This window comes from Marmota marmota, unplaced genomic scaffold, assembly GCF_001458135.2.
Source record: "Marmota marmota marmota unplaced genomic scaffold, marMar, whole genome shotgun sequence".
NCBI classification, from domain to species: domain Eukaryota; kingdom Metazoa; phylum Chordata; class Mammalia; order Rodentia; family Sciuridae; genus Marmota; species Marmota marmota.
Window position 1 is genome coordinate 956,534 of NW_026000020.1, and position 14,362 is coordinate 970,895.

A 14,362-nucleotide genomic window follows, 5' to 3' on the forward strand; every position below is an offset into this window, starting at 1 on the left:
AAATCACTGGGCTGGGGCTGGGGCTCGGTGGCACAGTGCTTGCCTTGCACGTGGGAGGCACTGGGTTCGATCCTCAGCACCACATAAAAATAAATAAGTGAAATAAAGGTATTGTGTCCAACTACAACTAAAAAATAAATATTTTTTAAAAATAAAGAAATAAAGGTATTGTGTCCTACAACTAAAAATATTTTTTAAAAATGAAAATAACATTTAAAACTTAACCCCCCAAATACATCTTCACACTTTTTATTTCATCTCTCTTTTCTACTTACTGTGGCTTTCCCCACTCCCCGCCCCCCTGCTTTTCTGTGGTTTTTGGCTTGGTATTTCTTCTTTCTAAACCCACATTTTGAAACAACTTTATAACTTTGAATTAGATAACTTTTTTTCTAAAAATCATACCATCATGTCTTTTTTCACAATTTTTTACCAAAAACACTTTTTTGCCATATATATATATATATATATAATTACATATATTAATTAGAATTTTTAACTTTCAGTAACCTTCATAGTGGAAACCTAGGAAGTAATGTCTGTCACATACCAACATTTTATAAATACATATTTTATAATTGCTTTCAAAACACATACTTTTTCATAGAAAAAAATTTCACTATAGAACAGGACATAGTTACTAATAGCTCCAAATATATTTTGTTATCGTTGAGTTATATATTGTTTTCCCCTTCTTATTCTTGTGTCTGATAAGCATCAAGCTATTTTCATTGTGTACTGTTCTTAGATTGATTTGATTTATAGGTTTATGACCTTAAGATATTTCAGAGACAAACATAAACTTTTCTTACCAGCACATCCAAGTAAACAAATGTATACTGACAAGTCTAAAGAAATTTACCGATGACTTAGAAATCAGCTTACTTATTAAAGATCTGCCCAATTCACATAAACTTGAAAAATCATTAGTTTTTATTTTTCTGAGAAAATTGCTGATTTATAAAACCACTTTTTTCACTTAAGTTGAACTTTTCCAAAGTACCAAGAGAACAGTTGTTGAGGATGAGAGCTCTGTAAAAAATAAGATTTTTTTTTTTTTTAGATACAAAAGTCCAAATCACCAAAGGAATACTTACTTTAATTGTAATTCAGAACCAATAAGCTGTCCATGACTTAACTTTGGACATAAAAGAGATGTCCCCAGGAAAAGTATACAGGATGTAGTTCTCCTCAAGATAAATCTAAGAAAAAAAAGATCCTCCTTATGACAAAGCAATGAAGGTTGTAACAAAATAATCTTATGACAAAACATACAAAGACCACCTATGGATTGAGACCTCTGATACTGTGTGCCCTGAAACCAACTTTTCCTCCTCTTAAAACCAACCAAACAAACAAAAATTTTAAAAACACTAGCTGGGCATGGTGGGGCACACCTATAATCCCAGTGACTCAGGAGGTTGAGGCAGGAGGATCTCAGGTTCAAAGCCAACATTAGAAACTTAGTGAGGCTATAAGCAACCTATTGAGACTCTGTCTCAAAAAAAAAAAAGCTAGATTAACAGAAGGAAAGTATGTATTCACATGTTTTATGTAGCATGGAGGCCCATGTAAGACCCCAATGAAGCAGTGTTAGTTACCAATATAGACATACAAAAGACACGTAAACAAAGATAATTTAGCAGTAATTTAAACAATTTTAATTACATGGCAGTAAAATTTAATAAGTGGCTTATAAAAGCAGTGTTTGGGGCTGGGGTTGTGGCTCAGTGCACTTGTGAGGTGCTGGGTTCGATTCTCCGTACCTCATATAAATAAATTTAAAAAGGCCTGTTAACAACTAAAAAAACCCCATATATATGTGTGTGTGTGTACATATATATATGTGTGTGTGTGAGTGTGTGTATATATATATAGTGTTGGATCCAAATTATGTTTTTGACAAAAAAGTTTAAAAGTTACCTGCTCAGATGGGCAAACCAATATTTGTAGAGAAGACTTTTCAGATTTTATCTGTCTTTGATAGGAAATCTTATTGAGACTGTGGACCAAATCTTGGGTAAAGCAGTTTTATAGCAATCTGAAAACAAACAAACAAACAAAGCCTTTTTTCCATTTATTTTTAGTCTAAAATGAATAGCTTTGGTTAACTCCTTGAGTGCTTCCGTTTTAGCTAGGACTGACTGGACTGACTAGAAAATCATGAGAAAACCAAGATCCCATCAGGCTCTGGACTCAGTAATAGCATGGACCTGTTTTTGTTTCAATTTGTAAGACAAGGACAGTTGTAGCAGTGAGTTTTAACAAACGACTCGCATTTTATGATTATCTATGACTTACTTTTAAGGCTTCAAGGTAATACGTTTTTGCAGTGCTGGGAATCAAACCTGAGGTGAGGCGAGCACCCTACCACTGAGCCACATCCCCAGTCCTCAAAATCATTTTTAAAACTAGTTTTAAGTAGACATTTTATAAAACACGAGTACTGTTGGGGTTTTTATAGCCCCCCCTCCTCCCGACCAGCGGGAGAAGCACGCCCCCAGCCCGCACCAGACCCCCCCCCCCCCCAAGGACAATCCCACGTGCAGGGAGACCAGTGGAAGCAGGATCTCATTTATTGAGGAAGTACACACAGCTTATATACTGCACAGGAGCCAATCAGGATAAAGGCCAGAGGGGTGGAGCGAGTCCAGGTGTACACCCATCCCACAGTCTGTAAGGGAGCTGTCCACGAGGGTGCGAGAGTCCTGGACCTATCCTGGAGGTGGTCCGCCTTTTCCGTCACCACCCACAGCACTGCCTCCCGGCTCATCGCCAGGAGCCATCCCAGCCACCTGTGTGGGCCCCAAGACCGGGAAGCGGGCAGCAAGTCATGCCCTACAGAGTACTATTGAAAAAAATCATTTACAAATTTTAAGACATTTACATTCACCAAATTTACTTGCACTTAACAATTGTGTTTGAATTGGTCTTTAAACAAAACTAGCCATTAAAAAAAAAATCAGGAAATGGCATTCTAAAATACTCCCTTTGACATTCTTTTCAGCTAAAAGCAATTAAGAAGCAATAAGTTTTCCTCTCCCTTTTCTCTAAAGGACATATATTTTTCTTCACTAGTGACTTTTACCAGCTCAAATATGGCACCAGAGGAAACCATAAATGAACTTCACCTCATCATTTTGTTCTGTTTCTTGTTTCTGTTTTCATTTGTCACTATGAATTTCTACAAGAATTTTTAGATTGCTAGATGCCAGAAAGGCACACATTCTGGAGGCTGATTTAGTTCATTCCGCAGTCTTTTCAACTTGGCTTGTTTCTTAATTAAGAGCGTAACTTATTAATGAATAGGGGGGAAAAAAGCATATTTTAAAGGTCTGTATTCAGCATATGGATAACGTCAAAAAAGAAGCTAGCCTGCTTTACCTGAGGGCTTATATATAATTATTTATTGGTTCTTTTCTTTTGAGTGGGCAAAGAAATGAAAAGAAAAAAAAATCAATAGATTCAAAGGAAGCAGGAAGGACAGACAGTTTAGACACTCTGTGTTTAAAATACATCCCATTCAGGTTGTTCAATATGATATCCACAACTTCTAATAGTTGTAAGGAAAATTTAAGATTGAGAAGTTCGAATGGTATTAGAGTGATGCTGGCCATTTTTACGGCAAGTCAAAAAGTATTGCCTTTACTATATCTCCTGAAAGAAATTGTAGAAAATTGATAGAATTTCTTCTATTTTTAAAAGCACTTGGGATTGAACCCAGGGGCCTTTTACCACAGAGCTACTTCTCCATCTTTTTAATTTTTGAGACAGGGTCTAAATTGCTGAGGCTGACCTCAAAATTGTAATCCTCCTGCCTCAGCCTCCTGTCCCTGGGATTACAGATCTGTATCTCCATACCTGGTTAGAACTTCTTCCTTAAATGTTCAATAGAATCTGCCAGTGAACTAACTGCTTATGCTTCTGTTTACAGGGTTAAGTGGCTTCCGTGTTCACTGCAGTCTATGGATAAAGCTAATTTAATAAACTCAGTTTTCCTTCATCTCTAAATTGGTTAATTTCTTTTCTTGAAAAGAGTATGTAAGTGGTATAATTTCTGAACACTTGCATGTTTGAAAATGTCTTTCATTTTCTTCACCTATGAAAGAAATCTTCACTACGTATAAATTCTTGGTTAAAAATTTTCCTTTCCAGAATTCTCTATTAATTTCTGCCATTCTGTAAGGTTAGCTCGTTTTTCTTCCCTTATAGATAACTGGCTTTTGTTTTTGCTTTTATATTTTATTGATCCTGTCTCTAGATACTCAAGAATTCTGAGAGAGCTTCCTGTTTGTTCTCATAACATTAATTTTATTTTTTGAAGTATGAATCAATCAAGTTCTGGTTTGTTTCCAATGTGAATTCTGGCTTTGGCGTTAGTTGCTATAAACCTCACCATATTCAGCTCAGTGTGTGTGCTCCTCATGGCTTTCTATTTTTGCTTCACAAGTGGCACATTTTCTTATATTCTCTGAAGAAGCTAAACAACTCCCTCAAAATTTCTTCTAGATCCTGAAAATGAGATTACACAGTCGGTGTACGGTTTTATGACTCTAAAACAACTTTGTTTTTCTCTTGCTTTTCAGTGTTCTGTCCTAAAACTCAAGTTTCATCACTACCACCTCACCCAGACCTCACCTCTGGCCACTGTAATCATTTGGGGTTATACCAAGAGATATTTCTAGCAGTATTTTTTATTTTTTTTATTGTTCTTTTAAAAATGTCTTACACTATATTTACATATTTTAGTAATAATTAAATTATTTTGAAAAAAAATAAACTTCCTTCTCTAAAGTATCCTTTAGATACTTTATAAAAAATTTAGGGCTGGGGGTGTAGCTCAGTGGTACAGCATTTGCCTAATATGTGAGAGGCCCTGGGTTAGATCTTTAGTACCATCACCAAAAAAAAAAAAAAAAAAAAAAAAAAAAAAAAAAAGAAGAAATGTACTTTTGCTTCCAAAAGGAGGAATTCTACTAAAGTAAGAAAACAAAATGACAACATGGTTGAACCATTCCCACATAAGCACCAATTTTATTCCAAACAATCACATAATTTTAAGAATCTTCCTAAAATACTTATATAAAAAGTAACTCCAAGTGTCATAAATTCTGCAAAGACCATCTTGTATATCAGTACTACCTTAGATAAACTGAAATATTCCAAAAATTCCATATTCATTTAGATTTCATTTAAAAAGTTGAAAAAATTTCTACTTATCTTTCATGATAAATGATGCTACTGGTAACTTTATTGGTAGAACTTTAGTTACTTTAGTGATTTTTACACTTTTACAAATAAGCAACACAATATTTATATAAAAATAAGCCAGTCTAATGGCTTGTATTGGAGACCAAGGAGTTGCATTTTGTTAAACCCAAATTGAACAGAGTTGAATTTAGGTTAATACAGAGAAAGGCATGTTCAGGATGTGTTGTCCTTTGGATTTCTTGAAGCATCAGGTGAATTGTAAAAAGTTCAAAGAGCTTCTTATTACTCCTGTAAAAAAAAAAAAAAAAAAGAGTATATTATTTAATTACACATACTTAGGAAATCTATATAATGACTTTTGAGAGACAGCTTTTGTGTAAATTCAAGGAAATGGCATTTAAAAAAAAATAGTGGAGAAAATGGCTGACTAAAGGATTAAGATGCTAAGACAGACAAAACAGTTTTTATGAGATAGGCCTGAAGTAAAAAAAAAAAAAGTACTAGAGGAAAAAAGAGTATATTTTTTAGTCCTGAAAACTATACTATATTCACTATTACAGAATGAGAAATCTTGTTTCCCCCAGAGCTAAAAAGAGAGCAAAAATACTTGATCATCTTAAGCTAGCTTTTAAAGCAGCAGGATGTTGGTTTACCTTTGGATTCAGCTCTAGAATACTTTTCAATCACCCTCTTAATAATAGTGGTTACAGTCCTATCATAGTAAGTTAAATTTGCTAATACAGTAAATGAAATTGATTTCACTTTCTGTCAGCATTCTATCTTATAATGTATTTCTTATTTCCTTGACTAGGTATATTTGCTTCTTGAGAGAAATTTTCAAATAATCTTATCTATCATCCACTTAGTACAAAAGGATTTACCTTTGTGGTCTTAAAGATTTACTTTAAGCCTTGTTTGAACATCAGCTATTCCCAATACGTTTGTTCAGGCTCTGTTCTACTTCTTCAAATGTGAATTGAAGCTAAGTTATTAAACATGTCGAGTAAGACATTTGGGGCCCTAAATGTTTGGAACTTTGGGACGACCTTTTTTTTTTTTTCAGGGTGGGGGGCAGTTACTGGGGACTGAACCCAAACAAATGCTGTATCTCTGAGCTACATCCCTATCCCCTTTTATTTTTGTTTTGAGATACGGTATCACTATGTTGCCAGCGCTAGCCTCTAACTTGTGATCCTCCTTCCTCGACCTCCTAAATTGCTGGGATTACAGTATGTGCCCCTGCATTCAAGGTGAGCTAGTTTTTAAAAATCCCATATATTAAGAAATTAAGAAAGAATTAAATATAGGTAATGTCAATGCAGCTTCATTTCGCTACAGGCCTTATTGAAAATGTATTGATCACAAATGAAGAGAATCATGGTACAGTCTGTGAAAAAAGGGACACAGAAAATTGGTGAGTTCCTCTGAGATCAGACCAAGACTGATAATGTGGTGAGTTAGAACAAGGTTCTAATGTGACAGTTAATGATTTATTACAGTGTAATGGGCATGGTATCACACATAACTATATCTATATCTACAGGTATTTTAAAGATTATATTATACTTACTATTAAGTATACTGAGGTCTGGATTAAAATATCCAAGTTCTCTACCATGAATATCATAAATGAGGGGATGAGACCTAGAGAAAAGGTGAGCCAACATCCAAATTGTAGTGTGGTTAACAGATGAGATGGGTGTTTAGATAAGTGCCTCAAAGTAAACACTAGACTATACCAGATTCCAGAAAAATAGTTTAAAATCTATGTCCTTTATTTATAATTTAAAAACTGGTCATAGCAATGTTCAAGTTAGAGGAAAGAAGAAAGAACAAAGACAAAGCTCTGATTTTCACAATAAAATCCAGATCATCAGTAGCAGGAAGCCCTAATAGTTTCCTAATATAAATCCAGTTTACTAAAATCATTTAAAATCTTTTGCTGGCTTCATTCTCATTCCCTGCATTAATAATAAATTATAAAATACATTTTATGAACTTGTTATTTTTACCTGTGGTATTATAGAATACCAGTGTGCAATTATTTATTCTGGTATTACCATTTGGTTGCTAAAAACTGCTTTTAGTTTCATATACTGTGTGTGGTATTTAAAGTTTGCTTAGCTGAACTGAACTCAGAAACAACTAGATGTTCTAAGATTAATACTCTAATTTTTGGGCTGGGGATGTGGCTCAAGCGGTAGCGCGCTTGCCTAGCATGCGTGCGGCCCGGGTTCGATCCTCAGCACCACATACAAACAAAGATGTTGTGTCTGCCGAAAACTAAACAATAAATATTTAAAAAAAAAAAAAATACTCTAATTTTCTGGTTTATCATTAAATACACGGTCTTAGATACACATTAATATTCATGAATCTTTATTTTCAATACCTGTGGATCAGAAATTTTGATATAATAATCAAAGTTGAAATGCTATAATATCCAGAAAGGCCTAATGATCATGATGAGATATCTTTCAATAAAAATATTAAAGAAATTCTTACTTGATTTTAGAAAGTTTCTGTAGAATAATACTGAGCTTTTCTAGGATTTGAAGATCAAGCTTAGGGGTTCGAAGCAACACAGAACAAGTACGAAAAAATAAAGTATTGCTACAGGCTTCCAGGAAAGGCTGCAAGGATTCTGCAAAACAAATCACCAGTGCTTTACTGTTAGGAAGTAGCTAAAAAGGCAATTAAAAAAAAACAAAAAAACAGAGCCATACAACTTGCTCATAAATATTAGCTTGGATTTTCATTCTTTTATACTTAAGCTATGGGACAGAATTATCATTTGAAAAATTAAAACACCCATTGGCCCTTTGCTGAATGTCACAAAAGAAAGAGAAAATTATTTCCCTAACGTCAAAGTTCTACATTAGGCAAAGTTCAGCAGAAATTCCACACTTAGTTTAGATAATTGGTAACAGGAAGTTTTGTGGAAGTGGCAAATAAATTTAAGAAACTTGAGTATTAATGAGAATATATATAATCACTGGATAGGAAAGAACTTTTTAAGTATAAAAGCAAAAGAGGGCAAGATTCATAGAAGAAAGGACTGAAAAACAGGTCAAAATAAAATTTTAAATGTATTAAAAAAAACAGTTGAATTGAAAAAATTAAAAGTCAAAGTCCTAGAAAACAAAAAATGCAAAACAAAAGGGAAATGCTGAGCTTAGAAGGGAGAGGGGATCCCTTTACAATACAATTGCCACAAGACTGATACCATAACTATGAAAGACCTCTTAAATCAGTTAGAAATGCTGTACCTAGTACTTTTAGTAAGGAGCAAAGGGCACAAACAACCAATTTATAATAAACAATAGAAAAATATTCAATCTCAGAAAAAAAATAGGAATTAGGCAAATCTGTTATCTCGTGTGTATATTCTTTGATTCAGAACTCTCATCTCTAAGAATGTCTGATAGAGATGTATGCAAAGGCTTATATATATAAACTATAGTTTAAAAAGCCTTGTTAGAGCTGGGCGTAGTGGTACACGCCTGTAGTCCCATTGACTAGGAGGCTGAATTAGGAGGATAGCGTTCAAGCCAGCCTCAGCAATGGTGAGGCACTTAGCAACTCAGTGAGACCCTATCTCTAAATAAAAATGCAAAAATAGGTCTGGGGATGTGGCTTAGTGGTTCAACACCCCTGAGTTCAATCCCTAGTACCAAAAATAAATAAATAAACAAACAAGTAAAATAAATAAAATAAAAGCCCTATTATTTGAGTTTATTACAGAATAATGTATAAATTTGATTTTTAAGTTAAGTTGGTGTCACTAGTTGTTAGGGAAACTAAAAAAAAAAAATTATACAAAAATGTTAACTTGTGGCCTTTCAAATAGCTTGTCTTTTATAAAAAGTCTCTATAAAATTCAGAGGCTCCCCAAATGAAGACAGGCCTTATTCCAAATACAGATAAAGTTATTTGACATTAAAGATATAAAAACACAGCTTTGCATTCATTTGCTTTTTTAATCCATAAGCACAGCTTGAAAAGCTTACACATCAGTGCCTTGATAGTATACTATTAAAATAAACCATGAGAGCAACAAAATCCAAATTAACAAATAAAATCCTAGGAATGTTTTGCTAACAGAAAATGAAAGGTGGTATATCCTAGCAGTGGAGCATTAAGAGACAATGATTATGGTCCTTTGCACATAAACACGCAGTACAAGTATAGTAACAAAGCTCATCATTACCTTCATAACAGTTGTCTAACCAAAGTATGGTCTAAATACAGTTCACTGAGTCACACACATTGTATGTTTTGTGTGAGAGTATCTCAATCTCAGATACATAGATTCTTCTTAAAGACTGAAAATTTAGGTTCATAGATAAGTATACAATCTACAAAGAGAATTACAAACATTGATTGAAATCTGGAGTTATTCATCTTCTTTCAGATCCCGAGACATGATTCATGTGAACTGTACACAAGAAAGTTTACAGTTTTTCATATGGCTAAAAGAACTGAAATCAATAAGTGAAGAAAAACTATACACTATGATACGAAACCAGAATCAAGAGCTGGTGTGGGGCTGCTTAGACACCCCACAGCTTCGGTAGTGACAGCAACTCCCTCTGGGCTTGAGCTGTGCCAGCACCTCTCTTCAGGAGACTGTTGCAATCGTCCAGCTAAAAGATGGTGATAAAAATGTGGACATGTTGGAAGAGATGCAACAGGATTCAGTGGAGTGTGCTGCTACTCAGGCGTTGGAGAAATATAACATAGAAAAGGATATTGAGGCCCATGTCAGGAAGGAGTTTGACAAGAAGTACCACCCCACTTGGAACTGCATTGTGGGAAGAAATTTCAATAGTTATGTGACACATGAAACCAAACACTTCATCTACTTCTACCTGGGCCAAGTGGCCATTCTTCTGTTCAAATCTGGTTAAAAAAGCATGGACTGTGCTACACACCCAGTGATCCTTCCAAAAATAAGAACTGCAGCCTAAATTCCAAATACCAGAGACTGAAATCTTTAGCCTTGCTAAGGGAACAGCTTGATCTTTGTTTTGTACAGGGCATTCTCTGTACTAGTTTGTTGTGGTTATAAAACAATTAGCAAAACAGCTTACATTTGTATTTATTTTTTATTCTATACTTTTGTACCACATGTTTTTTTTCTCAATTTATTCCGTTAAAAAATAAATCTGTTGGAGATATATTAAAAAAAGAAAGAAAGAAAAGAAAAAGAAAAAACAAAATCAATAGGTAAAGAAAAATTATAAGTCATGATAAGAAAGACCACTGAGGGTTCTTAACATACCTAACACACCTACAACCCACAATTTCAATGTCATAACAATATCAATGTTTTCAATCTAAATAAAAAGCACATGAAGTTATGTTCATTTGTATACTAGAAAAGCATGAAAATATATTTTATTTTATATGTAAATCAGGTCTTGGTATAAATAAAACACTCATTTAAAGGTTGTTTCGAAAAACACCAAGTAAAATCCTAAGCATTGTCATAAAAAAGTGAACTTCTTATATGACCTCCGCAATGGAAAAAAGCCATGATCATCCAAATATCTGAATATATCAGCAATTTTAAAAGCGAAGCTTTCACAAGTAAAAGAGGTTCAGTGGCTTTAAGGAAAGACAAAATTTTTAGTAAGTAAAATAAAACTCATTCCAAGTATGAAATAAAGTCTATTTTGGTTCAATTGGGAATGTAATAGAATATTCAACTTATAGTGGCTTCATCAAATATTTTTCTGTCATTGGAGATAGGTACTTCTTAGAACTGGTTCAAGTACAACACAATGCTGTTAGAAATTCTAGAGTCTTAGTTTCTGTCCCAACATCCTTGCTTTTATCCTCATGGTCAAATGCTCCAGACAATGAAGGCAATAAATACATAAATAAATAAGGGGGAATGCAGGAACATGTGCCAATCACAAGAACATGTACCAATCACACCTGCCCCCACTTATTTTTTTTTAAGAGACAAGGTCTCACTATGTTGCCCAAGCTCGGTGTGAACACCTGAGCTCAAGTGATCCTCCTGCCTCCGCCTCCCAGGCACAGGCCACTGTACCCAGCTTATCCCTTTTATAAAAAAGCAAAAGGTTTCCTAGAAAGAGACTTCTAACTTATTGGCTACAACTCTGTCAAGCAAGGAAGGCTGGGGATGAAAGATTTTAGGTGCTGTAGCATCTAGGAGAGAGGCAGGTGTGACAGGAGGTGAGAATGGCAATGGGGAGGCAACCCACAGTCTCTGCTGCAAAGATTTGTAGAGCCTCTTGAAACAATTTTTTTAACGCTTTTTTTGAGTCACAGTATTAGATTAAAGCTTGACTGAGGGTATTTAAAATTTCAATTTGAGAAAAATTCCCTGAAGAAATAATCAATCTCAGCTACAGTTCACGTTTTTTAAGATATATCTTTAGTTACAAACAGACACAATACCTTTATCTTTATTTATTTTTACGTGATGCTGAGGATAGAACTCAGTGCCTCACTCATGCTAGGCAAGAGCTCTACCACTGAGCCACAACCCCAACCCCTCAGTTCACTTTCAATAGTAAGGAAAAGGTGGCACTAAGGCTCGCTGTACCAACATTATACTAATACAGTATCTGATAAAACACTGCTAGTGGGCAACTTAATTTAATTTAAAAGTCAATCTCTGAAATCTCTAAGTCTGCCAACATTTCTGAAAGGGTTATATAATTTTTAAAAGTGCATACAGTTAGCAAGTCAGTACACTGTTTGGTAATGATATCTTATGTATACATTATGGAATGGCTAAATCAAGGACCCCTCTCTGGTGCTGGGTATAGACCTCACACAAGCTAGACAGGTACTATTACCATTGAGTTACATCCCCAGACTGCATAAATCAAGCTCACTAACATATACCTCACGTATATTTTTTTGGGAAGTGTAGTGAGAGCAGTTAAAATTTACTCTCTTACCAATTTTCAAGTACATTGTCATTACTGTATTTACCACATTATACAACAGAAATGAACTGAAATTTTCTATCTGTTGACCCACATTTCTCTAATCCCCACCAAGACTTTTTTTTTTTTTTGCATATTTGCAGTTTTCCAAGCTTCTATTATTTTTATAGTAAAAATAAACTTTACTTTAAAAAAAAAGCTGCAAAATATGTTCAAATATGTTATTGCTATTTAAGAGCAGCAGTTACCTAGACAAGGCAATTTCTAGGCCACAACAGAGAATAAACTAAATACTACTTAAATCCCTTTGTTTGAACTAAGACCGACAAGAAAAGGTAAGTGTTCTTAGTAACAAAATGACTCAAATTCATATACAGCTAAACCTAGAAAAGTATATAATAGTTTTCAAACACTGACAAGAAAAAGAAACCACAAAGTAATTTTCCAAAAGCAACACCACAAAATTGTTACATGATACACATTCAAGCTAAAAGCAGACAAAATCAGAAGCCCTTAACTTTTAAAAAACAAAAGTGCTCATAATATACATGACTAGATAAATCAAGGTATAAATTTTTTTTAGCAGCTTTCAAAAAGCAACAACTATGCACCTATAACATTTCTCATAACTGAACTGATACATCTGGGAAAAGGACACATAGAGGTGAAAAGAAAAAAAAAATCACTCTGAAGAACCACTAATAAGATTAACTCAAAGCCTACTGCTGAGCTAGGGTGGAGTGCTTGCATGTGTGAGGAACTGGGTTCAACTGTCAGCACTGCATATAAATAAATAAAATAAAGGTCCATCATCAACAACAAAAAAGCCTACTGCTTCTAGTCTGATGAAAGATCAGTCTTTTTACATTTCCAATTCAACATAGATATCTCATTTACACAAAATATCATTCAAAAATACTAGAAAAATGAAAATTCAAAAATGACATAGAAAATGTTTAATTATTATTGGATTTTATTGAGAAAAATTACTATCAAATTACTCCACAAGTTTCCAAAAACCTTCAGTTTCTGTACTGACTTACTGAGCTCCAGTCAACTGATACCTCTTCCTGGTGGGGCAGGGGTGGAGCACTGCAAATACCACCCGTTGAAACATGGCACACCACTCACAGTTGATACCCAATGCCCACTAATTAGACAAGATCAACCATCTGCAAACAAATTCTACTAAGATTCCTTTTCCCACATCTTTTCTTTCTCTATGATCGTAAATAAAATGGTCCGTAAAATTTATACAAAGTGAAGTGAGTTTCCAATCTCAAACCTAGATAAAACAAATTAAAAATAACAATAGCCAAAGAAATATTTACTTCACTTTGATTTATTCCTTTAAGTGACTAATACTAGGTACTATATTTCCATTTAAAATGGGGACTACCTAAAGCAAATGAATATGCTTCAGTCACATATCAAAGATTTGCCATTTCTGATCTTCTAAAGCTTTGTCACTAAAATAAAATTTCACAGAAATCAGCAGCAGAAATTGGTTTGTTTACTCAACTTGAGTAAAAACTGGATTTCAGAGTAACCTGAACAAAGGCAAATAAATAAAAAAGACTGAACATCTATTGACTAACCTGGTATAGTTTCTCCAAATGTGTGATGCCACAAAGTCATTTCACTAAGTAGGTCAACTCTTTCATAAAATTATATTTAATTTTCCTTTGACAACAAAGAGAAAGATTTAATCTGTTAGATATATTCGGAAAGATTTGTTTCTGAAAAGTAAACATTTGAGTCTGGTAGAATTTTCCTCATTAAAATAAAAAATGTCTGGGGGGATCCAACATGGCGGCGAGTGGGGAGGCAGCGCTTTCAGTACCTCCGCAACAACGGGGTCAGAGAGACGCATGGATACGCTTAGATTCGACCTGCTGAGAAACTCCTAGCAAAATTCCACTAAAGAGAGACCGGCTGGGAATTGGTAGGATTTTGGAGGTGACAGTTTGCACTAGACGAGTGAATCTCCGCCACGCAGCGCAGAGGTCCAGACCCGCCAGCCGCTGCCCGCGCGACTCGGCGACTGTCGGCTGCCTGCACGCGGCCCCCGCGTCAGGGCGGATAGCCTCCGAGGCGCAGCGCAGCAGGAGCGGTGCAGGGACTCTAGGAAGAGGTCTCTCGCCAAGCCTTCATGAAATAGCAAACCGGGAGCTGAAACCAACCAGAGACAGACCAGTCCCACCCCTCCCTTCGGACACTCT

General features: G+C 34.9%; 1 protein-coding gene across 7 annotated transcripts in view; it reads right to left on the reverse strand.

The window, feature by feature from the left end:
* Positions 1-5,006: 5,006 nt before the first annotated feature.
* Ccdc138 (coiled-coil domain containing 138) overlaps positions 5,007-14,362 on the reverse strand; it is a 65,537-nt gene continuing 56,181 nt past the window's right edge. For 5 of the 7 annotated variants that reach the window (XM_048810243.1, XM_015499661.2, XM_048810246.1 and 2 more), the window contains 2 exons: positions 7,717-7,855; positions 5,007-5,499 (listed from right to left, as the gene is read on the reverse strand). In XM_048810243.1, coding sequence (XP_048666200.1) covers positions 5,334-5,499; positions 7,717-7,855 — 305 coding nt within the window. In that variant the 3' untranslated portion in view covers positions 5,007-5,333. The remainder of the gene's footprint in view (positions 5,500-7,716; positions 7,856-14,362) is intronic. The other 2 variants (XM_048810247.1, XM_048810245.1) reach the window with 2 other exon arrangements.